Source organism: Myotis daubentonii, chromosome 9 (genome assembly GCF_963259705.1).
Source record: "Myotis daubentonii chromosome 9, mMyoDau2.1, whole genome shotgun sequence".
NCBI classification, from domain to species: Eukaryota; Metazoa; Chordata; class Mammalia; order Chiroptera; family Vespertilionidae; genus Myotis; species Myotis daubentonii.
Genome location: NC_081848.1, coordinates 69,343,145 through 69,370,243, shown reverse-complemented (window position 1 = coordinate 69,370,243; position 27,099 = coordinate 69,343,145). Strand labels below are relative to the sequence as shown.

At 53.1% G+C, this 27,099-nt stretch overlaps 3 protein-coding genes across 5 annotated transcripts in view; 2 read left to right on the top strand and 1 right to left on the bottom strand.

Annotated features, from left to right (window-relative positions):
* The window catches only part of F2 (coagulation factor II, thrombin), a 236,153-nt gene that overhangs the window by 189,258 nt on the left and 19,796 nt on the right, over positions 1-27,099 (top strand). The gene's annotated exons all lie outside the window — the stretch shown is intronic.
* ARHGAP1 (Rho GTPase activating protein 1) lies at positions 1,390-21,722 on the bottom strand. 2 transcript variants are annotated; one of them, XM_059709488.1, is made up of 14 exons: positions 21,643-21,722; positions 17,751-17,931; positions 17,432-17,527; positions 16,098-16,127; positions 10,484-10,571; positions 6,159-6,290; positions 5,706-5,792; positions 5,406-5,504; positions 4,472-4,579; positions 4,316-4,392; positions 4,042-4,119; positions 3,465-3,593; positions 3,201-3,304; positions 1,390-3,080 (listed from the first exon to the last, which is right to left on the bottom strand). In XM_059709488.1, exons 2-14 carry the CDS (start codon positions 17,881-17,883, stop codon positions 2,901-2,903), a joined length of 1,341 nt encoding a protein of 446 aa, XP_059565471.1. In that variant the 5' UTR covers positions 17,884-17,931; positions 21,643-21,722; the 3' UTR covers positions 1,390-2,900. The 2 variants fall into 2 exon arrangements, with proteins under 2 accessions (XP_059565471.1, XP_059565472.1); XM_059709489.1 differs by lacking the exon at positions 16,098-16,127 and having other exon boundaries at positions 21,643-21,717.
* On the top strand, positions 20,591-27,099 carry ZNF408 (zinc finger protein 408). 2 transcript variants are annotated; one of them, XM_059709469.1, is made up of 6 exons: positions 20,591-21,472; positions 21,971-22,181; positions 22,452-22,729; positions 23,728-23,789; positions 24,003-24,262; positions 25,525-27,099. In XM_059709469.1, the coding sequence occupies exons 2-6, from the start codon at positions 22,133-22,135 to the stop codon at positions 27,048-27,050; spliced, it is 2,175 nt and encodes a 724-aa protein (XP_059565452.1). In that variant the 5' UTR covers positions 20,591-21,472; positions 21,971-22,132; the 3' UTR covers positions 27,051-27,099. The 2 variants fall into 2 exon arrangements, with proteins under 2 accessions (XP_059565452.1, XP_059565451.1); XM_059709468.1 differs by lacking the exon at positions 20,591-21,472 and adding an exon at positions 21,707-21,823.

Genomic DNA, 27,099 nt, shown 5'->3' with positions numbered 1-27,099 from the left:
CCAGGGGCTGAAAAGAATGGTGCCCACCCACTGTAAAAGGCTGGGGAGTCCTCACTGGTTTGTAAACTGCACACAACAATGGTGCCTGACCATTCAGCCAATCAGGATAGAGTTGGCGAAACCCTGAGTTAGAAATGGCAGGGCAGCAGACATTCCCTTGTGTCCTGACCTTCAATTGGGATCCCCCAAAAGCAAAGTGTTCAGTGTCCCCAGCTCTGAAGCTCACGTCGTACCCCTTTAAAGCATATCCATCCCGAGACCTGCTGTTGCTGAGGCAGAGGTACACTGGCTTTTGAGTCATTCAGCAGAGGCCTTGCCAGGAGCCCAACCCAAGTAAACAGCTCTCTCCATCTCCTGCTCCCTTCCTCGTTGCCCTGGGTCACACCCCTGTGTTCTGAACACCCACCCAGCTTAGAGCAGAGAAGAGCCATTGAGAGGCCGCCAGTGCCTTCTGTTCAGTTACCTGGACGAGGGCCACAGTGTGCGAGGGGACTAGCTTCCTGGAGCTCAGTGCCAGTGTTTATAACCACCATCCTGACAAAGTGGCTTGATCCTGCAGCTCTGGCCCAGCTCCCCCAGCCCAAGCAAGCAATGACGAGAAAACAGAACAGGCCCAGCCGAGGCCGCATGGCCTCCTGATTGCTATTGGCAGGCAAACAGCTAACTGTTGGAACCTGACCTTGACCACTGTGCCAAGGGAAATTCTGGCCTGCCCTCATAGTGACAAACCACTTTTTAAGAAAATTGCAGTAAAATACACACAAATGTTACCATCTTAACTAAAGCAAAGCAAAACCTCAAAAGAGGAAAGGAAAATGGGACCTTTCATGGCTCCATGAAAGGACATGGCAGGTGGAAACGGAGGCTCTCAGGAGATGGGGATGCCCGGTGAGGGCTTCAAGCCCAGCTGCTGCACAGGGTGGGACCGTCGCTTTGTTCACCTGGGAAATGGGGTCATTTCGTTACCACGGGCACTGTTCTGTGCACATTATTTCTGGTCCTCAAATGAAGGAATGGTCTGAGGTGGGGCCAGTTTTACAACGATTACCAGTGAGAGCTGGTGGCAAGCGATGAAACGAAGATTCAAACCCTGAGTCTAAAACCCATGCTGTTGTCCACCAGGGCCCACTCCATTTGGGGGACAGGAGAGTCCGTGGCCAGAGGTTACTCACATGGCGGCTGGTTGGAATGTTGCAGGTGCCAACACTGGAAGGTGACTGCTCACACTTGTAAGCCTGGAAGACGGTCTCATGTCCCCCCCCCCACACACACACACACGTGAACCAGATGAGGAAGGGGGTCAGATGGACTGGGCAGGGCCTTCCTGAAGCCCCATCTTCTCTCCCGCAGCCACACGCTTCCCACCCAGTTCAGAAACGCCATGCCCACTTCTTTAATAGTCAGATGGGCAGTTTCCATCTCCATTTTTATTGAAATACAAAAAGTGCAGAGGTGAAATACATGATTGATGCCAAGGAATTCATGAAGTGTGAATGTGTACACTTGATTCACAGTACAAGCCTTCCCCCAGTCCCCACTGACTAGTGGGGCAGGGAAAGGGGAAGACCAAATAGATCCATAGGCTCCCAGGATAAGGGGCTGTGAACACCTGGTACACAAAGTAGGGGAGGAAGCACAGGCCTGTACCCAGGCTAGAGACACAGGGACTAACAGAACCAGCAGCCAGTCAGGTACCGGGAGTCCTGACACACCAGTGCCCTGGGAGAGCGCCCAAAAGGAGTTGGGCTGGTCAGTGAGGACCCCCATGGTGAAGGCTCTAGGCTCTGGCCACGGCTGTGGGGACAGGGTCACTGTTCTGGGTTTTCCCTCCTGCCAGAAGTCAAGACTACAGGAAGGAGGGGCGTTCTCGGTGTTCACCAGGAAGGAGTGTAATTAGAAAGGATACAGTTGGAATGCAGGACAGCCACCATCACTGGAGTCCAGGTTGTCAGAAAGACAACAGGGCCTGGGACTGGTACTCCCCGGGGAAGGCTGCTAGACCTAACTAGCAAAATCTCTGCCCAGCCCCTCAGGAGCCCCCGTAGGAGGAAGGAGCCACTGCGATCCTGAGGCACCGAGTCATCTCTGGCCAGAGCAGAGACCAGTGTGACTCTACAACACACAGGACTGCAAGAGCCTTTGGCCTAGAGGCTGTCCTTAGACAAGGCATAGAGGCTGAGCCTGCTCCCCTACTCAGGTACCCGGGGTGCTATCTATCTCTAATGGATGCAAGAACTCAGCCATGTCATCCAAGCTGCGTCCAAGCAGAAGCAGGGGTTAGAACATTCTGGGGGCAGTGCCACATGGGAAAAGCTGACCAGGATGCGTGGGAAAAAAGGCAGAAACAGGAAGCAGACTCCAGGCTGAATTCCTTAGCGGTGGAGGTACCCATGCTGAGGGGAGGATAGAGCAGGGGGCTTGCACCCAGGCCTTCACCCAGACAGAGAGGAGCCTCAGCATGGCCTGCCTAAGCCAGCTCAGCCTTTCATTCCCCGGCAATCAGGAGGGGGCGGATCAGCCCAGCTACCATCCCAGCTGACAGTGATTTTGGCATCTGCAGCTGCCAGGGAAAGAGGCAGGAGAAAGCAGGAAAGGACTGCTGGAGCCAGTCCTCCCACTGGAAGGGCCAGGGCCAGCTCTGCACAGCCCCACAGGAACCAGGGATCCAAGGAGGCAGGAGAAGTATAAGGCGAAGAAAAATGTCCCATGGTAACAGCAAGGCCTCCAGGGCCAGCGAGGTGGACTGGAAAGAAGGGGAGGAGGAGCTGCCCAGTTGGCTGTCTCCAGCTTCATCTCCTCGGGCCTCATGACCCCTTCCTGGGCAGGAGTCCAAACTGGGGCTCCCAGAGGAAGGGCTATCAGAGAAGGGGGCTGGTGGGCAGGGGCTGTGCTCTGAGCCCCTAGGAGCCAGGAGTAGGGAACAGCTCCCCTTGATGGTCCAGGAGGAACTTGGTAAAGGTGTTGATGGGATTAATGGCCTTGAGAGTGATGGCAGCATCCTTGGCCCACAGCAGGTTAGGGCCAAAGACGACAGCCAGGTTAGTGTTGGTCATCTTGTTTTGGTCACACTGGGCAGAAACCTGTGGAGGGAAATCAGGGCTGCAGCAGGGCCACAGACCCAGCTCCCACGTCCTGCAACCGGCCACCAGAGCAGCAGAGGCCGGTGCTCCTCCCCCCTTTCAGGTGAGAGGCAGACTCACCTGCACCAGGAAGGCAGTAAGGAAACGAAGCACCTGGTAGTTCTCCTCGGGCAGCGTCTGGAGGACCTGCAGCGTCACCTCCACTCTCTGGCTCTCATCGATGTCTATGAAGAATGGGGGCCTGGGTTACAGGGGCCCAAGGCTGGCTGGCTCAGGTAGCCCTCACACAAGACCAGGGGGGAGACCCTAACCAAACCCGCCTGCTCCGAGTCCAGCAGAGACCAGCAGACGCAGCTCAGACCTGGGATGGGAGAGGGCACTCACTGAGGAAGCCCACTACGTGAGGGTAGAGGTCAAAGGTGAGCAGGGGCTCAGGAAGCTCCCGGAGGAAGGTCTTGAGGATGACCGCTGGCAGGTGCAAGTCGTTGTACTGGTCGAAGTCCACAGGCAGCCCTAGAGGTGGGTGGGGAGGAAGATGAAGGGGAGCTGGGCGGAGCTGGGAGGCCAGAGGCCCAGGAGTCCCCACTGCCTGACCGTCCTCAGACGGCCTCCTACAGGAGAGCCTCTTGCACCTGCCATCACCTCCTCCTTTATGACCAGGGAATGCAGACTCAGGCCATTGGGTGGAGTGGGACTCCCACCACAGTTATTCCTTGTCTCCGAATAACCCTGAACCCAGGACCCAGAGCCTGACCAATGAGGGAGCAGGCCTGGAACAGCCAGGTGGGAGAGGTACCATGTTATCTTAGCAGATGCCATAGAACCTTTGACAGAAACGGAGCCTGGGACCCTTGTTTTTAGGGCAGCAAAAGGCAGGGAAGCCCCTAACAGTCACACACCTGCCCCCAACCCCTCCACCCTAGCGCCCACACGTGAGCTAGACACCCCTGGGACCACTCACCCATGTTATACTTCTGCTGTACCTCCCGTACGACTTGGGTGTTGGCAGACCTTCGGAAAATCCCTTCAGTGGTGAGAGCTGGGAAACGGGGGGCCTGGTGAGCCTCAGAGTTCTGGGGCACATGTAACTCCCCACCATCATTCCATCTGGGGGTTCCAGTCAGGGTCAGTGCAAGTGCGGGTGCGCATGGGACCTCCCAGCCGTGCCTGGCAGCTTCCTGAGGGGATGGGGGACCCTGAGCAGGTCGTAGGGACAGGTGGGCCCTGGCACTCACCGTGGGCCTGCAGGTGGGCAATCGTCTCGCGGACCACGAGAGGAATGGGCTCCTGCTCTGGGTTCTTCTCCTGGAGGCTGTGGGCACAAGGGCAGTGAGCGGGGTCTACAGCCTGTCCTGGGCTCCAGGTGCCAGGTGCCCCGTTCCCATACTCACTGCTGCAGTGAGACCCCAAACTGCTGGTTGGGCAGTGGGGGCCGTGGGGGCATGGGCTTGGGGGCTGTTGCAGGGCTCTTCTGTGTGGACTTCAGGAAGTCATCATACCTGGGGAGCAGATGGGACGGTCAGGCCCTCTGCCTGGTTCTGTAGACGCTACGATAACCCATTTGTCAGGCACTCCCTGGGCTTTTTTTTACACAGGCTAGTTCATTGGATTTATGTAACAACCCAGCTTTACACAGGAGAATGTAAAGTCTTTAGAGCAGTGGTTCTCAACCTTCCTAATGCCGCGACCCTTTAATACAGTTCCTCATGTTGTGGTGACCCCCAACCATAAAATTCTTTTCATTGCGACTTCATAACTGTAATTTTGCTACTGTTATGAATCGTAATGTAAATATCTGATATGCAGGATGTATTTAGGCGACCCCTGTGAAAGGGTCGTTCGACCCCCAAAGGGGTCGCGACCCACAGGTTGAGAACCGCTGCTTTAGAGAGCTCTGATCCGGCCCAGATGGCGTGGCTCAGTGGTTGAGCATCAACCTATGAACCAGGAGGTCACTGTTCGATTCCTGGTGAGAGCACATGCCCAGGTTGCAGGCTCGATCCCCAGTGGGGGCCATGCAGGAGGCAATCAATGGTACTCTCTCATCATTGATGTTTCTATATCTCTCTCCTTCCTTCCTCTCAGAAATAAAAAAAATTTATAAATAAGTAAAGAGATCTGGTCACTTTAAGTGACAGAAACAGAATCTGAACTCACACTCTCTCCTCATGTGCTGTCTCTCAATCGTTACATCTGCTTCCTCTGTTTATCCTGGGATTCTCAAGGCTTTCTCTCCCCTTGGCCGGCACACCCCACCCCACCAACGTGACACGCGTGTACACAGATGCCATCCAGTGGGCACACACAGCCCCTGCCCAGCCTCACTTGAGCACTTGGCGAGGGATCCCTAGTTGCTCCAGCTTCACGTGCTCGCTCAGCTCACTCAGGTAATTCACATAGAAGATCTTCTGTCCAAACTTGAAGCTGCCGATGGAGGAAAGGGCACGGGTTGGGGAGCGCCCCGGCTTCGGCAGACCTCCACTGTCCCCTCAGCAGCCCAGCCAGATCAGACAGAGGCCTAGCCCCAAACGGTGTGTCCCCAGGATGCTTGGCCTCCTCTGGCATCTGCTTCAGAGTTCAAGGGGAAGCACGGGGAGACCACCATCCCGCCCTCGGCCTGCTCACCTAATGAAGGGCTTAAAGAGGATGAGCAGGGTCTTGATGAACATGGTGGGGTGCACGATGTACAGGGCCTTGATGTTCTTCTTGTACCTGTGGCGGGAGAGTGGGAATTCAGGAGTGGGTGTGGCACGGGAGACACAGAGTATGTTCTTATATACATCTTCTGATTCCACTCCTTATAGCAAGCCTGCAAAGTATCATTGCTGCCCCATTTTACAGATTAGGAAACGGAGGCTCAGAGAGGTTAAGTAACATGAAAGGTCACAGAATGAATAAGTAGAGAAATGGATTTGAGCCCAGGCGGTTCCAACTTCTCATTCTTTGCATTTACCCTGACTTCCCCTGGCATGGAATAAGCTCCTGCCCAAGCACAGGGCAGCCCAGAACCTGGCAGAGCTGCTGACTCCAGAGCCACCTGCTCCAGGCCCTGGAGCCCACCCCTGGGCCCCAACCCACTTTCGGTCAAACTCCCGGTAGGCATCCCGGAGCCAGCTGAAGGAGGGCTTGTTGTCGCTGGTCAGGCCGTGGTGCAGGTAAAGCAGTGTGTAGTCACTCTCCACGTACTGGTCCAGGGTGTGCTTCAGGTACCTGCAAGAGAAAAGACCTGCTCAGGCCTGCCCTGTACACAGGTGGGGCCCTTTAAGACAGAACCTGGTGCCCCAGGAATGTGTTTATATCAAACCCCCTCCCCAAGACCCCTGGACCCGCACCATCCATCCTGGCTGCATCAGCAGCTGCCATGCTGTTGTGGAGGGGTTGGGCCTGGGCGGGGCAATGATAACAACAGCTCTCAGTTTTGAGCACTGACCAGGAGTCTGGAGACCAAGACTCTAACTGGAGCCCTCTCACATAACTGCAGTAAACACGGGAATAACATTTCCCTCAAAGGATCGTCAAATCAATAATAATGATACCATTTATCAATATTAAGTTTTTAGTGCCTGCCAAGCACTTATTATTTCATGCCTTCACTGTTAACAATCAAGGCTGATATTTTTTTTTTATATATATTTTATTGATTTTCTACAGAGAGGAAGGGAGAGAGATAGAGAGCCAGAAACATCGATGAGAGAGAAACATCGATCAGCTGCCTCCTGCACACCTCCCACTGGGGATGTGCCCGCAACCCAGGTACATGCCCTTGACCGGAATCGAACCCGGGACCTTTCAGTCCGCAAGCTGACGCTCTATCCACTGAGCCAAACCGGCCTCGGCAAGGCTGATATTATCCTCTTCTTACACATGAGGGCAATGAGGCTTAGAGAGGTCAAGTGCATACCCAAGGTCACAGTTTATGGTGGAGCCTGGAGGTGAATTATCTAACGCCAAAGCCTGCGTTTTTGTTTTTTTTTCAAGTTGGTTTTTATTGATTTCAGAGAGGAAGGGAGAGGGAGAGAGAGAAACATCAATGATAAGAAAGAATCATTGATCGGTTGCCTCCTGCATGCCCCCTACTGGGATCAAACCTGCAACCCAGGCATATGCCCTTGACTGGAATTGAACCTGGGACCCTTCAGTCCACACGCCAAGGCTCTGTCTGCTGAGCCAAACCAGCGAGGGAAGCCTGCGTTCTTGACCACAATGCAGCTCTCCCGCTTATACTTGAATTCCTAGCCCAGGCTGTAAAACACTGCCCCTGAGAGGGGACCGGGGTGGCCAGGGGGTCCCCGTCCCTGCTCCAATCGTGGGCTTTTTGTTGACCAAAGAGCCACATCTCAGGTTCCCTATGCTCATAACCTATCTACCACTCCAAAAGAAGCACACACGGTGTGGAGCCCCCTAAGGTGGAGAAATATAAAGAAAATGAACAAGAATCCAGAAAGGAAGGAATCCAGTGGAATGCCCTCCTTCTGGGTGGCCAGCCCCAGGCCCCAGCAGGATCACGACTGGAGGCTGGGAGGCAGGAAATACAGGGGCTTCCAAGGGGGTAGGGAAAGGAGAAAGGAACCTGGCAAAGTGCCCAAGGATGCGACTTAGTGTCCAGGTACCTCCTGATCTACCCTAGAGAAGGTAACTTACGCAATGGTCATGGGTGCTAGGCTCGGCCAGCACAGGCAGGCAAGTGAAGTATCTAGGGATGAATTATTACTCTGATCCCAATCACTATTATTACACAATACGTTACCCCTTAGATACACTGAGCACTTCACAATATGCAAAGAAAAGTTTTTTCACATAAAAAGATGGCATTTTGCAACTAAAAAATAGCAATACTTGTAGTGAAAATACACTCATCCTTTGATGGATGTTACGACCTCTAGGAGGGCAATAAAGTGATATCTATCAGAAGCTATAAAATGTTCCTACTCTTTGACCCTAAGAAAGAAGCAGAGGTGAACAGAAACATTTTTGTAGAAGGCTGTTCATTGTAGCCTGTTTTATCATGGAAAAACAGCAACAACTGAGCAGCAAGCTAGCTATCCAACAACAGAATTGGTTAAATAAATCACAAGACATCTATAAATAGAATACCTCACAGGATGCTCCTACAGACAAAACCAATCTGTGAAGTGAGAAGTCTGAACAGTGGTTGCCCTTTGTGGTAGTGACTAGAAGAGCGAAGGGAGGTTTGTGGGAGGGGCTGACACGGGTGGGTTCAGTTTTTCAAAATTCATCAAGTATACACAAGGTTCACTTTTCTGTATATATATCATATGTCAATAAAAATTTTTAAAGGATGTCTGATGAATGTTTAATGCTCAGACGATAAAAACATTACATAAGATACAAAACTGACTAGAGAGCCTTGTATATGTTATAGGAAAAAATAGGAAGCAAATACACTAAAATATTAACAGTGGTTTTCTCTCTGGGTGATGGGGTTTATGGGCAACTTTTTTGTATAGTTGTGTATAGTTTTCTTTACAAATGGATACAGTGGCATTTCATGTATATTCCTTATCTAATGCCCACAACAACCCTGTGAGTTGGGCACACTTCTTATTTTTATGGGGCTCAGAAGAGACCCACCCCCAAGTACACAGCTAGTAAGAGGCAGAGCGAAGTCTAATCGGGCTTCTGCATCCGAGGTGTAGGCACTTTCTGCTTCAACCCTGAGACCTGGGTGACAGCTGGGAAAGCCAAGCTAGAGAGAATCTGACAACCAGAGGACAGGCCTGATCTCTGATGGACGTGCCTCTCTGCTCCCAGTAGGGACTGTGACCAGGTCAGGTGGGGGAGGGGAGATCTGTGTGGGACAGAGGACAGGATGGCAGGGGGCTTCCTGGAGTCAGACAAAGCCCCAGAATGGGTGCCCCTCACCCACCAGGCTCTCTCCTGAAAACCGGGTGCTTTCCCATCCCCACCCTCTGACTTCCTCCCATTTGGGCTATTATCTGGCCAGGAGTCTCTCCACTGCCTTGTCAGAAGTGATAAAACAAGAGGCGGAGGGGGTGGAGGGACCCGTGACTCAGTCACCCTCAGGCTGAGTTCCTTGGCCTACTCTTGGCCTGCCCTGTCTGAGGAGTTGGTGGGAGGTCTGGCCCTGGCTCCCTGGGGCTATAGAGACTCAGCAACCAAGTCCTTCCCCTTCGGCTACTGTACCCTTGGGCTGTTCCGACCCTCACCACACCCTACAGGCACAGAGCCATTCAGAACTGCAAGGAGGTGGTATGGGCAGTGCAAACATTTCCAATTTCAGGAAGTGTTTTCAACTGGTCAGGGAAGAAGTGCAAGATCATAGCTGTACACACAGTGAGGAGCACAGTAGGGCTCTGCCTCCGTGGAGTCCCGCCCCTGCTGTGGGCCCCGGGCTGACAGCCGTGGCTCAGTAATGTTTATTGGAACAAGGCTTGTCAAACTCCCGCTTTCTTTTTTATTTTTTTCATGTTTTTAAAGTACCTTATATGGTAAAACTACAGCAAACATACTTTTTGTTCGAAGAGGGAAAATAAACGCTCTGGTTCTAAGGATGATGTAAGCAGCCCCTGGCTCCTCAGTGGCACTGCAGTGTAGGCTGACTTCCACGGCGGCTTCTGCAGCCTCAGTCATTCCCCACAGCTAAAACCACACTATACTCGCACATGAGAAAACAGCCCAAGTGGAAGCACCCCGTTACCACTGGCACCGTAAGGAGCCAACATGTACTCCACGTGGCAACAGGCAAGTTGAGAAGGAAGCTGAACCAGGGCAATGAAGCAGGCATTACTACAGTGACAACGGTATGGCCGATCAATTCTGGAATTGCCCACTTTCAATAGAACTGTGAGCTCCACGGAAGCAGGATTCTTTCCTGTTTCTTCATGGCTGTGCCTGGTGCCAACAGACACAGGTGACAGACCCCGGCAGGAACCTCCCCGTGGCCGCCACATTCAAACCCCCCCTTTCAATCAGCCTCTTGCCTTGCATCAGGAGATTTCAGACTAACCAGAGCTATTTTATACATAAAGCCAACAGTATCCAGGCAGGTACAGACGCCAATGGCACCAAATAAGATAGCACTACTTGTGCACATAATGGGGAACGACAACCACATTGGATAACCAGATTAGCCCTCACATTTGGACAGGATTTTACTTTTCCAAGCATTTTCACACACAATATCTTCACTCCTGCAAGGAAGGAGGGCTGTGTGAATATTCCCTAGGGAAAGTGAAGAAAAAGAGACTTAAAAAGACAAGACACTTGCCAAGGTCACACTTTCCAGGACTAAAAACTCCTAGCCCAGGACTGACTCCCTCAGGGCGGGAGATGGCCCCACACAGGGAAGGACAATAAGGAAAACAACAGGCCAAACTGGGGATCTGGGCACAGGTCCCGCCACCTTCCCTATGGGTACTCACCCCAAGAGCTTGCTGTGGTCCAGCTGGTGGCTGGGAGGCATTCGGCAGGCACTAAACACAATGATCTTCCGTCCATACTTGTCATCTCCTAGATGTGGAGAAGATGGAGCATGGTGGGTGAAAGATGAACCAAGAGAAGCAGGCTGAGGGCCTGAAAGGTGCCAGGCCTGGAGACCTGTACCATTTAAGACAGGGGCCAGAGCAGGCCATGCAGATGCACCTCTGGGCAGCTGCCTGCACTTGAGGGGGTGTTGCTGAAGGAAGAGGGACAGGTTGCTCTCAGCGATACTGGGCTGAGGTATAAAGAAATAACATGACTTTCAAAAAAAAAACACCACACCTGATAGAATCAAGCCGAATGTCCATCAACAGATGAATGGGTAAAGAAAAGGTGGTATATCCATAAATGGAATACTGTTCAGCTATAAAAAGGAATAAAGTACTGATACATGCTACACTGTGAATGAACCTTGAAAACATTATGCTAAGTGAGAGAAGCCAGTCACCAAGAGCTACATATTGTATGACTCCATTTATACGAGTTATCTAGAATAAGTAAATCCATAAAGACAGCAAATTAGTGGCTGTCATGACCACTAAGAGGGCAGGAACAGACTGACTGCTTATGAGTACGGGGTTTGTATGGGTATGGGTGAAATTCTGGAAGTACATGGAGATGGAGATACACAACATTGTGACTACTAAATACCACCAAATTGTACAATTAGAAATGGCTAATTTTATGTCACATCCTTCAAAGCAACTGTTTTGCCAAGGAGTCACCTTAAAAGTCACACTTATTTCAGAAGCATCCCCTCCCTCTCTTTCTTTTTCTCTGTTAATCCTCTCCTGAGGATATTTTTTCCTTTGGTTTTTAGAGAGGATGGGAGAAGAAAAGAGAAAGAGGAAGACATTGATGTGAGACACATTGATTGGTTGCGTTCCGCACGTGCCCCAAACAGGGCCAGGGACTGTGCCCTTGACCAGAATCAAATCCTTGACCCTTCAGTCTGCAGGCCAACACTCTAACCACTGAGCAACTGGCCAGGGCAACAGTAGTCTCATTTTGACCACTAACAACACTTTCTGATTTTATTAGAATTACTAGAGGCCCGGTGCACAAAACTTTGTGAATGGGGGGGGGGGGGGGAGGGGGCTTCCCCCCCAACCTCCCCAAGCTTGTGCCCTCTCGCAGTCTGGGACCCCTCGGGAGATAACGACCTGCTGGCTTAGGCCTGCTCCCGGGTGGCAGAGGGCAGGCCCAATCCCTAGGTGCAGCCCCTGGTCGGGCTCAGAGCAGGGCCTTTTGGGGAGTTGGTGCGCCGCCCCCTGTCATGCACAGAGCAGGGCGGTTCAGGAGGTTGCGATGCCACCCCAAGTTACGCTCAGGGTAGGGCCGATTGGGGGATTGGGGCACTGCCCCCTGTCACACTCAAGGCAGGGTCGATGGGGAGGTTGCGGTGCCACCCCGTCACGCACAGAGCAGGGCCGATCAGGGGGTTGGGGCGCTGCCCCCTGTCACGCTGATCCCGGTGCCAGGAGGCCTTGCGGCTCTGCTGATCCCGGTGCTGGGAGGCATATTACCCTTTTACTATATAGGATAGAGGCTTGGTGCATGGGTGGGGGCCGGCTGGTTTGCCCTGAAGGGTGTCCTGGATCAGGGTGGGGGTCCCGCTTTGGTGCCTGGCCAGCCTGGGTGAGGGGCTGATGGCTGTTTGCAGCTGGTCACACCCCCTTCAGGGTGGGGGTCCCCACTGGGGTTCTTGGCCAGTCTGGGTGAGGGGCTGAGGGCTGTTTTCAGGCTGGCAGGTGACGGAAGCTCCCAACCGCTTTTTTTCTTTTTTTTTTATTCTGGGCCAGCTTTAGCTCTGAGGCTTGGCTCCAGCTCTGAGGCCTCGGCTGCTGAAAGCAGGTATCTGGTTTGTTTGGGTTCTATAATCAAAACACTGTTTCAACTCCAGCTCTGAGATCCCTGATGGCTGAAAGCAGGTTTCTGGGGTTTTGTTTAGCTTCTGCAGTGTAGGCTCTCCCCCCCGCAACAATGTTTCTTAAACTGCAAGGTCAGAGGCCGGCAGCAGCAGGCAGGGAACCTGGCTTCCTCCGTCACTGAAGCAAGCAAGCCTCAAGTTCACTTCAAGCTGCCTGGCTGCCGGCCGCCATCTTGGCTGGCAGTTAATTTGCATATCGCCCTGATTAGCCAATGAGAAGGGTAGCAGAGGTACAGCTAATTACCATGTTTCTCTTTTATTAGATAGGATTAACCACACCTGCCTCTAAATTCTGGACATTTCTAAAAATCATATCCTTTCTCATTAAGGTTATTCCAAAGAACGTGAAATTGAGAGGAGTTTGTAACGCTGTGGGAAAATGTTCATTTGGATGTAATGTGTCTGGATATTTGTCCAAAGCTAGCCATAATTTGAAGGCCTGACCATCTGACTTTGTCATGAAACCAAGGAGCTACTGAGACGTATGTTTTTCCTCCCTAAAAGTGAGATGTTCTTCCAGGTCAGCATGGATCAGGAACCCCAAGCAAAGATCAATGGGGACAAGACCTGGTCCCTACCTTCCCTTCGGCTCCACCCTCATGCTTTTGCAGAGCACCAAACCACACTTGCCTAACCCTGACTGTTTCGGAGGCGAATAGAAAGCTACTGACACAACCCAGGAAGTGCAGAGTCTGTCCTCCATCTCCCTCTGAGGACTAAGGATCCCCCAGGCCTTGCTGAGGGTCTTCTCCGTATTTAATAAGCCATGACCTTGATGATGCTTCTTGGTCAGTGACTTCACTCAGGAATCAGCACTTTTCCAAAGTGGTTGCCAAGGCTCTGACTCTGTTCTCTAGGGCTGGGGCCAGCATCTATGGAGAGGCTGAAGGAGGCTTCTGGAATGTGGGCAAAGTGGGCCCAGTCCTGCTGGCCACATTCCTTGGAATGGCTCACAGGATTGTCCAGGCTTGGCTCCTGCCTCTCCAGGCTCACACTGTGCACACTTCTGACACAACAGTGTTCGCAGCCCTGTCCACAGTAGGCTGTTTCTCATGCTAGACAGACCTTTCTCTAGACAATTTTGCCCCCCTCCTCTAGGCTAACTCCTCTGAATCCTTAAGACTCATCCAGGGCATAATCTCCTTCTAGAAGCCTATGTCTTCTCCTCCTTTCCCTAGACAAGTCAGCTGTCCCTTTTCATGGCTCAAGCATGAACCATTATCCATGACGCTCTGACTCTCCTGTGTAATTGTTTATGTGCCTGTCTCCTCTACTGGATTGTGAGCAGCTCCATCTTTGAATCTTTCATGCCAGTCCAGAGCCAAGCATGTGGCAGGTGTTCAATAAATGCTGGTAGTCCACACACAGACACCAGTCAGAACTACATAGTATGCACATTCTATTTCTGAGTTTGTTCATGACCTCTAGGTCATCAGACTGCTTTAGGCAGTGAGTTTCCCATAGTCTGGGGCAGAATTTCTCCAGACTTACAGGCAGAGAAACCGCTGCAAGCCTGTGTGAGGGGGAGAAGGTGCAGTTCATCTGGAAGCAGGTCTATTTTGATGAACCGGATACCACTTGCTCTCTCTCATACCCTAGCCTAGATCTTGGTGTTGGGTTCCTTCCAGGCCAGCGGGGGAAGGGGCAGCCTCTGGGGTCTACTCTGATTTACTTCCCAAGGGATCTGACAGGAGATCGAAGAGCAGACTAGGGCAAAGGATTAGACTGGCCGGCCCAGCCTCATGTACAGTCTAGAGCTTTAGGAGCCCTGGCCTCCTCCACGAGCCTGTGAAGGGAGGGACATCATTTGCCTACTCCCCTCTAAACAGGAAACGCCCCGGATGTGGGGTAAAGCCCTGGGAGGAGCATGGGTATTACAAGAGATTCTTTCTATGCCTGCCCCCAACAGTAAGGCAGCGCTCATTGGCTGGCAGACCTGAGGACTTAGGCAGGAAAGAAAGTCTGAGCTCACCGGGCTTTGGAATTTGAAGAGCTAGTAACTGGTAAAGCAACTGGGGTGAAGGACCAGAGCCTGTGCTCCGTCCACCAGAGCCTGGCCCGGCACCCTGTACACGGGAAACTGGACCCTCAACCATGGCTCCCCTATGGGCACCCACCAATGCCATGATGTCATATGAAAAATATGATAAGCACATGCATGTGTTTTCTAGGGCAGTAGGTCTACACTTTTCACATTCTCAAAGACCAGCTTTAAGAACCACTTCACTGGACTGGACACTCCTTGTAGGAAGGAGTGTGTATTTTCCCTCACTGAATCCTCAGTGCTGACTAGGAGGCTCAATCCGGAGCAGATGTTCAAAAAAGGAAGGTTGAATGAAGTCAGGATGGAGGTGGGGGACAAAAGGAGGAGTAGTGAGGCAAGACCCCCCGCCCCCCCCCACAGGCGAGGAATGAGGTATGGGCAACCTGAGGGTCTCGCCCCCACCCTACCCGAGTGCCCAAGTCCTTTGGTGACCCAGGCATTTGCCAGCAGGCAGGGTGACTGCTGCTCCAAAAAGGTACGTAACAAGGCCCAGAACTCCCCTCCTGATCTGAGAAGAGAGTGGACTTCTGCCCTGGAGACTGAAGGGACAGAAGGAGCCGGGGCAGCACTAGTGTTCCCAGAGCTGGGGGAGGGCTCAATGAGGAGGAGGCACAGCGCTGGGGAAAGCACCAGGAAAAGACCAGCCGCCTGAGAATGAAGCCTGTGCATTCCCCAGATACCGATCAAGAATTCTCCTCCCAGGGTAGCCTGAGTGTTAATCAGCAACAGCAGCTCCTCCAGCAGCCATTCTGGGAACTGCGGGGCAGCCAGGCCAGCCACCAGCCCCGCCCACAACCTGCAGGGCAGGCCCAGGAGAAGGGAGGTGGGGGCTGGGCAAAGTCCTGGAGCCGGCTCATATATCTGTTATATTGTTAAACTGTCAGGAATATTGCAAGCCAGTTGACTTCAATAGCGTGTTCGTAGCTTGAAATCTGCCATGGTAGAAATTTCAAATGGTACAAACAATAGCCTTTTTTTCCCTTTCAGGAGGGCCACGTCTGTCAGCATACCACTGGGAAGAACCATGTGGACTGAGTTCAATGTGACAGTGGAGCCTGACAGCCACCGCTAGCGATAAGAGGCTGCAGAGGAGGTGGGGACATAACCCAGCCTCCATTCCAACATGGGCTCTTTGTCTGGTTTCTAATGCCAGGAAGCTGGCCCCCCAGGAGCTGGTCACTATGGTCTCATCAAACAGGTCTCACTCTGGCAGTGCCAATCCAAACTCCTCTCAGCAGTCAGAGAGGCACAGGCATGGGGGCCAACCCCACCAGAGGGGCGCTGCGCCTGCAGCACTCAGCTCAGGCTTGAGGAGCCAGCCTGCAGGCCAGGCCATTGCTCAGAGCCAGCCAACCCCCTCGCTACCTCTGTGGACAAGGCCCCGCCGTCCCTGAAGCTCCTTTCCCTTAGGTTCTGGATGTATTGCCACACAGCTGCCACCCATAATTCTTTGCTATTTCCGGCTCCCAGGCACCGCCCACTGCCAGCTCCCTAGAGTGGGGCTGCAATTAAGCGGCCCCAAGAGCCCTTCCTGATCCACAGCCCAGAGAGGCCAAGCAGGGAGAGCCAGGAACACACCTACCTGGCCGGGCCCCCTCAGGCTCATCACACCCTGGGGAAATAGAAACATGTTGCAGCTCTGCTTGCAGGGGCACAGGGGTCACCCCTGGGGAGAGGAGCGGCCTGCTCTCCTGGGACCTGGCCACATAGGCCAGGAGGATGTCAGGATAGGCTCCTTCACGTCAGGCACCCTCCCCACTCCCCCCATGCTCCAATCAGGTGCCTCTCTGGTAGTGAGGAGAGACAGTTCTGAACCTTCAGGGGACTGTCCTGTGCCCAGGTCAGGAACAGATCAGGAAAGAACTCAGCCTTGCTTCTGTTGGGATGAGAGAGGCCACAGCCAAGGCCCCCAACTCAGACCTGGGCAGGATCCAGGAACACAGATGTCATGGGAATACCTCTGACATCAGGGATAACCTCTGAGCCCAGCACTGAGGAGAGGCCAGATGCCTCCAGCCCCCGCGGCCAGCACCACACTGGGTCCAGAGACCATGTGCTCCCTGCTCCCCTTGCCCATTCCAGTGACTCAGAGCAGGGCCATGCTGTCACTCTTGCTTATAGCTGCCTGGCCTCACCAAGGATGGAAAACCATTAGGAAAAAGACAAAGAATCTTGCAATCAATTTCCTCTATTAGCAGTAGGACCCTGAGGGCAGAAACCAGGGCATCAACATCCCTGCTCCCTCTCCAGGCCCTGGAGTCTTCTGGGTACTGCATTATGAACAGGAGGGTGGGAGCACATGGAGGCCAGACCTTGGGGCTACTCTGTACCCATTCTCAACAGGGTAACACACCTGCTGGGAACCTGATGCTCCGGGGTCATGTGGCCCCTGACTTCGACTTCCTTGGAGGTAGGAGGGGACTGGCACCTGCCTGCTCTCCAGTAACTGAGGGAGTAGGAAAGCTGGCATGAGGGCAGAGGGAAGGGAGGTGAATGATCACTTATTCAGGGCTAACTATGTACTCTGGGCTAGGCCCTGACATACATTCACTACTACAGTTCTTTCAACAGCCCTGTCCGGAAGAAATGAGTTCAGAGAGCAAAGCTAGAAATCAAACCAGGGTTTTCTAACTTCAAAGCCACTAGGCCACACTGCCCCCCACAGACCATCCGCCAATGGAGACAGTGCGGTCACAGTTTAGGAAGTGGTTGCAGGTGAACAGACCAAGTGGTCACCACAATCAAGTGGTGAGTTTAAAGAATGGTGCTCAGGAGACCCAGGGCCAGGGGTCAGACCACAGAATGGGCCTGGCCCCTCCCCGAGTCCCTTCCCTTACCCTGTGGTACAAGGGACTGGCTTCTTTAAGCCAGAAGTGCAGACTATGAGGAAAAAGGTGCAGAATTGGGGGCGCTTACCTGCCACCTCCACAATCTGGTGCCGGGCGATGTCGTAGTAAGGGTCATCCCACTTCAGGTGTGTGACAGGTTCTGGGGAGCTGCTCTTGGAGTCGTCTGAGGAACACGGCAAAGTCAGGGGGTAGTCTGGGCTAGGCTGGCCCAGTGTTCTCCCTGAGACTTGTGCTCTTGGGCCCTCCCCCCAGGAAGGCTTGTGCTCCTAGCCCCACGCTGGGGCTGGTCAGCTTGCCCCCATCTGCCCTCCCAGAGTCTCCCCCCAGCAGGAAGGGGTCTCCCCATCTAAGGCGCCTGTAGCTGCCTGAGATCCAGTGGTGCCCACCTGACTTGGGAAAGTCGGGCATTTCGTCTGAGGGCCAGTTCTTCTCGTCAATGGAGGCCAGCTTCAGCTGGTTCAGAGCCTGGCTGGTGTCATCCAAGGTCAGGTCATCCTGCAGCTCTGAAAGTGGGTCCATAGCTGAGCCCGTCCCCGACAGCCTCGCCCCGCGGAACCTGAGAGAAACCTGGGAGAGGCGGTTATAGGTGTAAAGAGGGTCAGCAACACCCTCTGCATACCTGTAACTGCTAGAGCAAGCCTCCTACCCCACTCTTCCCTCCCCCAAGCTCCCCTGTCCCTGAACACTTCTCATCCTTGCCAAGAGTTCCATGTAGCTTCTGGTTCTTCTGGCGCCACAATTGTCTGACATGTTGCCAGAAAAGGCAGCTGGGCAGAGGATGGCACAGCTCAGCGCCTGCCTTCAGGTCCTCCAGCTGGATGGGGAAGAGTCGTGCCAGGCCCTGCACTGCCTACTGCCCTGCTGGTTCAGTCATATCATCCCAGCTGCAGAGCCAGAGGTCCGTGCCCCTCTCCTAAGGGGTCAGGGAGCACAGAATGCTTCCAGACCCTAGTAGTTATGGGGTAGAGGTGGTATAAAAATCTAAGGAGCATATGGATGCTCCAAACCCCAAAAGGCCAGCTGTGGCCCTGGCTACTCTATCTTTGACCCCTGACTTGGGGAAGAGGAGGTGGCCAAAGACCACATGGGGCCTAGAAAATAGGCCTCTGCTGGCTTTGCCCAGGGAACCAGGAGCAGAGGATGGAATCTGCCTGCCAGTCATAGCAAACAATCTGCAGGGTCCTGGGGGCTCCCAAGCCCACTCTAATCTGCGAGAGCTCCAGGCACTAACTTCAAGGTGGCTAAGGTCAACAGACTGCCCCAAGGGCTGGAGGGCACAGATGGGACAGGGGGAAGTTCATGGCATCATCAGAATGCTGAGATACAAGAGGTGAAAAAGAGAACAGCAGCCAGAGCAGGCAGGGAAGGAGAAGAGCCACTCCGAAGCTGGGCTTGCCCAGGTCTGGGGTCTGGCCATAAGGATGTGGGCTGCACGCAGCCTGGAGGCAGCACTTTCTGCCCTCATCCCTAATGGGAAGCACACCCCTCTCTCATCACAAGCTCACCACCTGGGCAACGGAGTGCAGCTCCAATTCAATCCAGTCAGTCCAACCCCAAAGAGGCTGCTCTAAGCTTGCTGCATTCCTGGAGTCCAAAAAATGACATATATGGTCAGAGAACCATCAGGGCAGATAAGGAATGCAGACGAGACCCAGGCACGGGTAGGAAGAGAGAATTGCCACCGGGGATTCAGACCCTGAACACCTCGGGACTCGGAGGTTGCATGACAACCTCCTGCACATGTCACAGCCAAGGACTCTAGATGGTAAACTGGTTCTGCGTAACTAGCAACAACCATCTTGTTACCAGGGCAACTATACTGGCTCAGTGGCAAAAGCTGTTTCAAGCTCCCGAACCAAAGCTGAGCAGCCAAAAAACAACAACAAAAAAATCCACCTTTTTCCTCTTTGGTCTTTTTTGCTACCCTTATTCACTATTGCTGCTTACCGCCAAATGTAAGTCCCTTCCCAAGAACACAAATGAAGACTCTCTCCTATTTGGGAATGCATTTCTCCTGCGGAGTGCTGCTGGGCCCCTCACTCTGTGCCCCCCTAGTCCCCTTCAACCTTCTAAGGCAGGCAAACCTCAGTCTTGAGGATTTCACCGCTGATTCATCTACATACTCCTCCCTACATTCAACCAGGAGGCTGTGAGGGCTCCGCTAAAGGCCCCCTCGCTCCCCAGCTGGATATTAGGGACAGAATGCAGCTCAAAGTAACCCTTCTCCAGACTTGAGCCTTCTCTCCTTCCCTTCTTTCTGGCATTGCCCAGGCACCAAGTGCTCCCTCAGCCCTGCCCACAGTGGGTGCTTGATGCAATGAAAAAGGCAGGGGATGAGGTATTTGGAGAACTGGATTACAGTCCTGCCTAAACCAATGAGTTGCAAAGATGCTGGGCAGTCCTTTTCCTATCTGGTCCTAAATGTCCTCATCTGTAGAAGTGACGGCTCCTTCCACAAATATAATTCTCCAGGGTCCTAAATACTGTGCTGCAGTGAACAGCAGGATCAGAAGGAACAGCTGGTAGCTGAAGTATGTGTGAGGGAGACGGTCATCCTCTACAGTTTCAAAGGAGAACTGGAAGTCCACCTCTTTTCCAGTAACTCCTCTATTTTGTCAGTTCTCCCGGAACTGACCCCTGCTCCCCCATAACCTCCTCTTCCAGAATAACTAATCACAGTTGTTCCCTCCTCCCAGCTCCACTGGCCTCTCTCACCACCCTTCAACCCACAGTTGTTGCCGCCTGTGAGCCTGGAAGTTTAGCTCCCACTCAGTGGGAGGGTGAGAAAGCTAGTGAGAGGAAACTCTGACATATAGTGCAAGTAAGTATCCTGGCTGCCTAAGACTCCAGGGATCTACATGCCATGCTCCACTGCTGCAAAATACTTCTTACTGGGAGGTTGTTTTCCCTTCTCAGTAGGTAAAAATCTGCCTTTATAAAAATCTCAAGATTCACTTTAGGCAGTTTTTACCTACAGGTTTTAACCTTTGGAAGTCTGGACCGCTCCGAATTATTTACTTATTCATTTAAAATAATTTTTAAATTGATTTCAGAGAAAAAGGGAGAGGGAGAGAGAGATAGAAACATGCATGCTGAGAGAGAATCGTTGGTCGCCTGCCTCCTGCACACCCCACACTAGGGATGGAGCCTACAACCCAGGCATGTGCCCTGACCGGGAATGGGACCGTGACCACCTGGTTCATATGAACCTCTGAAATTCTGACAAAATTTGTGGTCTTTTTCCCTAAGACAGATCAGCACTTGCATGAAATCTTGTATGCAATTTTAAGTGGTTCACATGCCATCTAAGACTCTCTGTTTAAGAACCCCTGACCTATTCAGAATTACATCTGACACATGTAGCTACTGAATTAATCCACCTCCTAAGTGGAGAAGGGAACCAACATTTGTTGAAGGCTGTATAGCACCAAGAACTGGACAAAGATTACCTTTTAACTTTACAACAGCATCTGAGAGGCATGTACGACTGGGCCCATTTTACAGTGTGAGGACAGTGAGCTCCAGGAAACTAAGCAAATTGCCAACGGCCATACAGCAGAGTCAAGATTTTAATCCATGTCTGTCTAAGGCGGTCCCAGTGTGCAGGGCAATCCCTCAATATTTCTCTAAGTGACTGTAATTCATTCATGCGATTCTCAAGATTCAGAGAGGTTCCACAAAAACAACAACAACAAAACACCCACAAAATAAAGCCTCTCCCCTGATCTCCTCCGAACGTAACTGAGGTAACAACTTGAAATCGCATTCTCTGGCCTTGGGATCGTCCTCCTAGGAGCACCACACGGTGAAAACGCAAATCCTACAACAGCAAGACTTTCAAGTACAATCACGTTTGCACAGAGCGCCACGGTTTACAAAATCCGGATTGGGTGCACTGATTATGAAACTGAGATGAAAGCGTGGCCTAATAGGTGGCAGGATGGAACACTTCCCCCAAATTTCTTTCTCTTCGCGTTTCGCCAGATCGGGGCAGCGAGCCTTTCCCTTCCCAGGGGCTTGCTCGATGGCAGCGATCTGACTGGGACTCTGCACCAGAGAGGGCAGGAGGAAGGCAGCGAAGGAAGCCGAGTCCTCCCCCTGCGGACCCGTGAGTGGGACAGAATTCCCGCAGCAGGAAGGCCAGGCTCCCAGGTCCCGTTCCACCCCTCCTCCCTTCCTCGGACCCTCCCCGTCGGGACCGCAGCCCTTCAGACGGCCCGGCCCAGCCCTTCCCTTCCCCCATCACCACCCGGGGAGACCCCGCGCCCAGCAGCTCACCGCGGTCGCGCTCCGCTCCTTTTGCCACGCCTGTCAAAGCTCGGCAAACATCCGGCTCCGCTGCAAAAAGGGAACCGCCTCCTCCCCGTCTCCTCACTCCGCAGCCACTTCCGCCACACCTCCAACCCACTTCCGACCCCTTCCCCGCTCCAAACAAGGCCTTTCCTGGAGCCCACTTCCGGTACGCGCCCGCCTGGGAGTAGGACAGCATAACTGTCCGACTCATCCCTCCCAAAAGGAGGCGGCTGGAACGATTCGTTCCTCTTTCTCTGGGACTCGACCCTCCGATGGCCCTCCGGAATCCCAAACCCGTACTGTTCCCCGACAGGGTTTTGCTTCACCGGTACCGCCAAACCCCCGGTCCTGTGCACCAATGAATTCCGACTTTTACGATGCTTCCCCGAGAATAAATTTGGCAGGCCATGACTGTTTCCGGGAGGAGCCGAGAAGGCGATGCTCACTTCCGGCGGAGGGGCTTTCCTGACCGGGGATGGAGGCGGCGGCGGAGCTGCTCTTGGAGGGGGAGAGCCTGCAGTTCGGTGAGTGACCTGCGAGGTCGCCGACCCCTGACCTGGATACACTTGACATCCTCCGGTCTACTCTCTGCCCCCGACCCTTTCTTTCCCTCCCGATCCCGGAAGCCTCCTCTGGTGCCCTCAGTCTCTGGGGGTTTCTTCAGAGCCCTCGAGCCCCCTCAAATCTCTCAGGGGCTTCCTGGGAGCCCTGATGGACCCCTCAGGCTTTCGCCTCCCACGCCTAACTCACGGCCTCTTGGTTCACTCCCGCATGGCCTTCCTATCTCCTTGCAGACCCCGAGCGGCGCCCGGACCCGGGCTCAGGATGGAGCCCTTCTGCAGAAGGCCGTGCTCAGGGCCTCAGAGACCGTCCGGCCTGGCCGACCCGAGCCGTCCACGCTTTAAAGACCCTCCCCCAGGGTTTAGCCCTTGGCCCCTCACTCGTGGAGAAACAGCGCTTGGGGGTCTGGTGTGTCGGGAAGCCTCTGCAGCCAGGACTGCTCTGGGGGCCGCTGGGAGAGGAGGCTGCCTCGGAGCGGAAGGACGAGGGAGTGCAACCACGGCAGGAGGAGGTGTGCAGGGATAGGGTGTCTCATCTTTGTCATTGGAAATTTGGAAGCGGTTCAGACAGCTTCTGGACAGCTCTCCAGTTTGTTAGAAGCAGCAGGGCATTTCTGGAGATTAAGAGATGCTTTTGTCCTTCCCTCCAGAACTGTCTCTTCCCCTCACCTGCAGTAGTTTAGGAATCGAGGTGCAAAAAGTTGTTAAAAGCTGGGTTACTATAGCGTCACTGTTGATGAAAGTCAAGAGCCAAGGTTTAGGAATTAGAGAGCCAGGGGATCATATCCTAGCCGTAGTATGTAAGCTAGTTAAATGGCATGTTTCATTTAATTTATCTATAATAATAAAAGCGTAATATGCTAATTAGACCAGACAGCTTAACGGAGGAAGCCAGGGGGGGCCGAGGCAGAGGTGGTTAGTGGTGATCAGGCAGGCAGGCAAACGGTTAGGAGCAAGCGGTCCTGGATTGCAAGAGGGATCGGACCTAAACTGGCAATCGGATATCCCCCAAGGGGTCCCAGATTGCTTGCAAGAGGGTGCAGGCTGGGCTGAGGGACTTACACCCACCCACCCCCTGTGAACAAATTTTGTGCACCAGGCCTCTAGTGTAAAATAAAGGAATGGCTGTTTCCTCCCTTTAATTCTTCAGGATTATTTGGAGCAATCGATGAAATGGCACGGGTAAAGGGTTTTATTGCATAAAAAGTACTAAAAAGAGTTGATATTCCTCTTACTACTTTTTCTGTTTGGTACCTACTAGAAGGAGTAATGTGTTCAGTTTAGTAATTCTCCACACCCTGGGAGGGAGGTGTGGGGACAGTCTTTTTGGCTTTTTACTGAATGGAAAGTCAGACAGCACAGTCTAGTATAGGCAGAACCAGAAACCATTAACCTTCCAGGGGCTTCATCTGAGATCTTAGGAGAGGTTACGTCTGTTTTGTTTTTGTTGTTTCCTCCACTCCGGCCCCCTCAAACACATGGGAGAAGGACTTTTATTGGTTTATTTCAGGACGTGTCACCAGGCCTATGGGGAGACGTGTGTGCTTGTGAGCGGAGTTCAGGCTGGACCAGGTAAGTTACAGGAGAGTGTGTAGTCAAGTTCTTTTGCGGCTTTCTGTTGTGGCATGGGATGGACCCGGAAGCTGACTGTAATTCCCCACACAATGATCTTTCGCAGTGATCAAAGGCATGGGGTCCTTAGGACTCAGGCTGACCAAGAACTGGGCTTACAGAGAGGGCCACTTGAAGAGAGTCTTTTGAGCTCGCTCTTGCTCTGCTTTGCAGTTTGGTGCAGCGGGGCAGGCTGGAGGGTGAGGGAAACGTGACCCCGGTGTGGATCAGCGAGAGGCTCCACCTGCAGGTGTACCGGGTCGTGCTGCCAGGCTTTGAGCTGCTACTGTGGCCCCGGTCTCCCTCTGAGCGCGTCAGCCCCACCCAGTCCAGGCTAGAAGAAGAGGCAGCCATGGCTGTGGTGACAGAAGTGGAATCTGCCGTACAGCAGGAAGTGGCCTCTCCTGGGGAGGATGCAGGAGAACCTTGTACAGGTATCTGTCAAATACTATAGTAAATGCTGACTTCCCAAATTATCACCAAAAAACTATTGATAAGCCAAAGCGGAGCTTATGGCTGAAGAAGGGAAGGTAGCACATTGCAGAGCCCTAGTAGCTTTTCTGAAGGGGTAGGGCAAAGCCTGGATATTTATTGAAAATTTGAAGTCTGGTATAAGGTAGATCTTTCAGTGTGGGATAGGAGCAGGACATAATAGTAGTTTAGGATTCAGGGACACAGGAAGGCTAGAATTTTCAGGCAAGAGGCTCAGAGTCTTGGGGTATAAACTGTCATTTGATGCTTTCTATTGAAGAGCGATGAGTCTTTTCCTTGGAATCAACCATATAAATATTTGCAATTTTTAAAAAATATATATATTTTATCGATTTTTTACAGAGAGGAAGGGAGAGAGATAGAGAGTTAGAAACATCGATCAGCTGGCTCCTTCATACTCCTACTGGGGATGTGCCCACAACCAAGGTACATGCCCTTGACCGGAATCAAACCTGGGACCCCCTCAATCCGCAGGCCAATGCTCTAGCCCAGGGGTGGGCAAACTTTTTGACTCGAGGACCACAATGGGTTCTTAAACTGGACCAGAGGGCCGGAACAAAAACATGGATGGAGTGTTTGTGTGAACTAATATAAATTCAAAGTAAACATCATTACATAAAAGGGTACAGTCTTTTTTTTTTTTTTAGTTTTATTCATTTCAAACGGGCCGGATCCGGCCCGCGGGCTGTAGTTTGCCCACGGCTGCTCTAGCCACTGAGCAAAACCGGCTACGGCAATATTTGCAATTTTTATCTTCCTGAATAAGTTTCTGGGAATAGTAAGATTATGTTGATGAAGATAGCAAGTTGTGTATAAGTTTTCAATTCATTCAGATTCTTCTATCTGGGGTGGAGATTGGTTTCTTTATTTTCAAATGAGCGAAGGTGAGGAGGAAGTGGTCTCAACTTACCGTAAGTTCATGTCTCCAGGGCAGAACAAGGGGACTCTGAGATGGCCTTACTCTAGGGATTATCCAGACGTCTGGACACTGTGGTTTCCAGGAGTGCTTCCCCAGTAAGCACCTGCGCCTGCGCAGGAAGATAAATGGAGTATGGGGCTCGTGCGCCAGGGAAAAGATGAATGTCATTGCTCCCCTGAAGTCTAGGGGCTGAATAGGAAAAGACACATTTCTATAATTTCCTAGTGGTACCACTGTCACCATCTGCTGCAGTCTCTATTGACCCCGTCACTCCACTCTTTGCAGATCTTGGGTACCAATCACCCCCCAGCATCCAGGCAGAGAGTATGGTGAGCTTTGGACTTAAGCCCCAAACCCAGGACCAACTTTCCAAGGAGAGCCTATCACTTGGCCCATTGCCTCAGGATGGGAGTATGGACAAGGAGGACCCACCCCAGACACAGGTGCCCGCTGAACTTCAGAGCAGCTCCACCTCCCAGCAGGGCCGAGAGAGCAGTGAGGCCACTTCCTCATCTTCTGCCGGCGGCACCCAGCAGCATGCTCCCCTGGTCAAGAGATTACATAGCCCCAGTGATCAGTGTCCACCCGGAGCAAAGACCTCAGAGCCCAGGGCCCTGCAGAATGGGGAGCAGCACTCCAGCTTCTCTGCACACCTGGGGAGCCCTCCTGTCCCAACTGGAAGCTCCCTGAAAAGGGGGCGACGGTACCAGTGTGGGGAATGTGGCAAGACGTTCCTGCAACTGTGCCACCTGAAGAAGCATGCATTTATACACACGGGCCACAAGCCCTTCCTTTGTACTGAGTGTGGCAAGAGCTATAGCTCGGAGGAGAGCTTCAAAGCCCACATCCTGGGCCACCGCGGGGTACGGCCCTTTCCCTGCCCACAGTGTGACAAGGCCTATGGTACCCGGCGAGACCTCAAAGAGCACCAGGTGGTACATTCAGGTGCCCAACCCTTTGCTTGTGACCAGTGTGGCAAGACCTTCGCCCGCCGGCCTTCCCTGAGACTGCATCATAAGACCCACCAGGTGCCACCTGCCTCTGCCTCATGCCCGTGCCCCATATGTGGTCGGCCCCTGGCCAACCAGGGCTCTCTGCGGAACCACATGCGACTCCACACGGGGGAAAAGCCCTTCCTGTGCCCACACTGTGGCCGGGCGTTCCGCCAGCGGGGCAACCTACGCGGGCACTTGCGTCTGCACACAGGGGAGCGCCCTTATCGCTGCCCACACTGTGCTGATGCTTTCCCCCAGCTTTCTGAACTGAGGCGCCACCTCATCTCCCACACCGGGGAGGCCCACTTGTGCCCCGTGTGTGGGAAGGCCCTCCGAGACCCACACACACTGCGTGCTCATGAGCGCCTGCACTCGGGAGAGAGGCCCTTCCCGTGCCCCCAGTGTGGCCGGTCGTACACACTGGCTACCAAACTGAGGCGCCACCTCAAATCCCACCTGGCTGACAAGCCCTACCGCTGCCCCACCTGTGGCATGGGCTACACCCTGCCCCAAAGCCTCAAGCGGCACCAGCTCAGTCACCAGCCCGGGGCATCCTCCAGCCCACCTGCTGTGCCTCCGGCTGCTTCTGAGCCCACTGTGGTCTTAGTACAGACTGAGCCAGAAGTACTGGACACGTGCAATGAACAGGATGTCTCCCCAACCCGGCACGTCTTCGAGGTCACCATTTCTGAGAGCCAGGATAAGTGCTTTGTGGTGCCAGAGGAACCGGGCCCCGCCCCCAGCCTGCTGCTCATCCATAAGGACATGGGCTTTAGCCCCTGGGCAGAAGTGGTGGAGGTGGAGACAGGCACCTGACACTCGCTTTCCCTAGCAGAGCTCTACATAAAACTATGTTTTCTAGGTG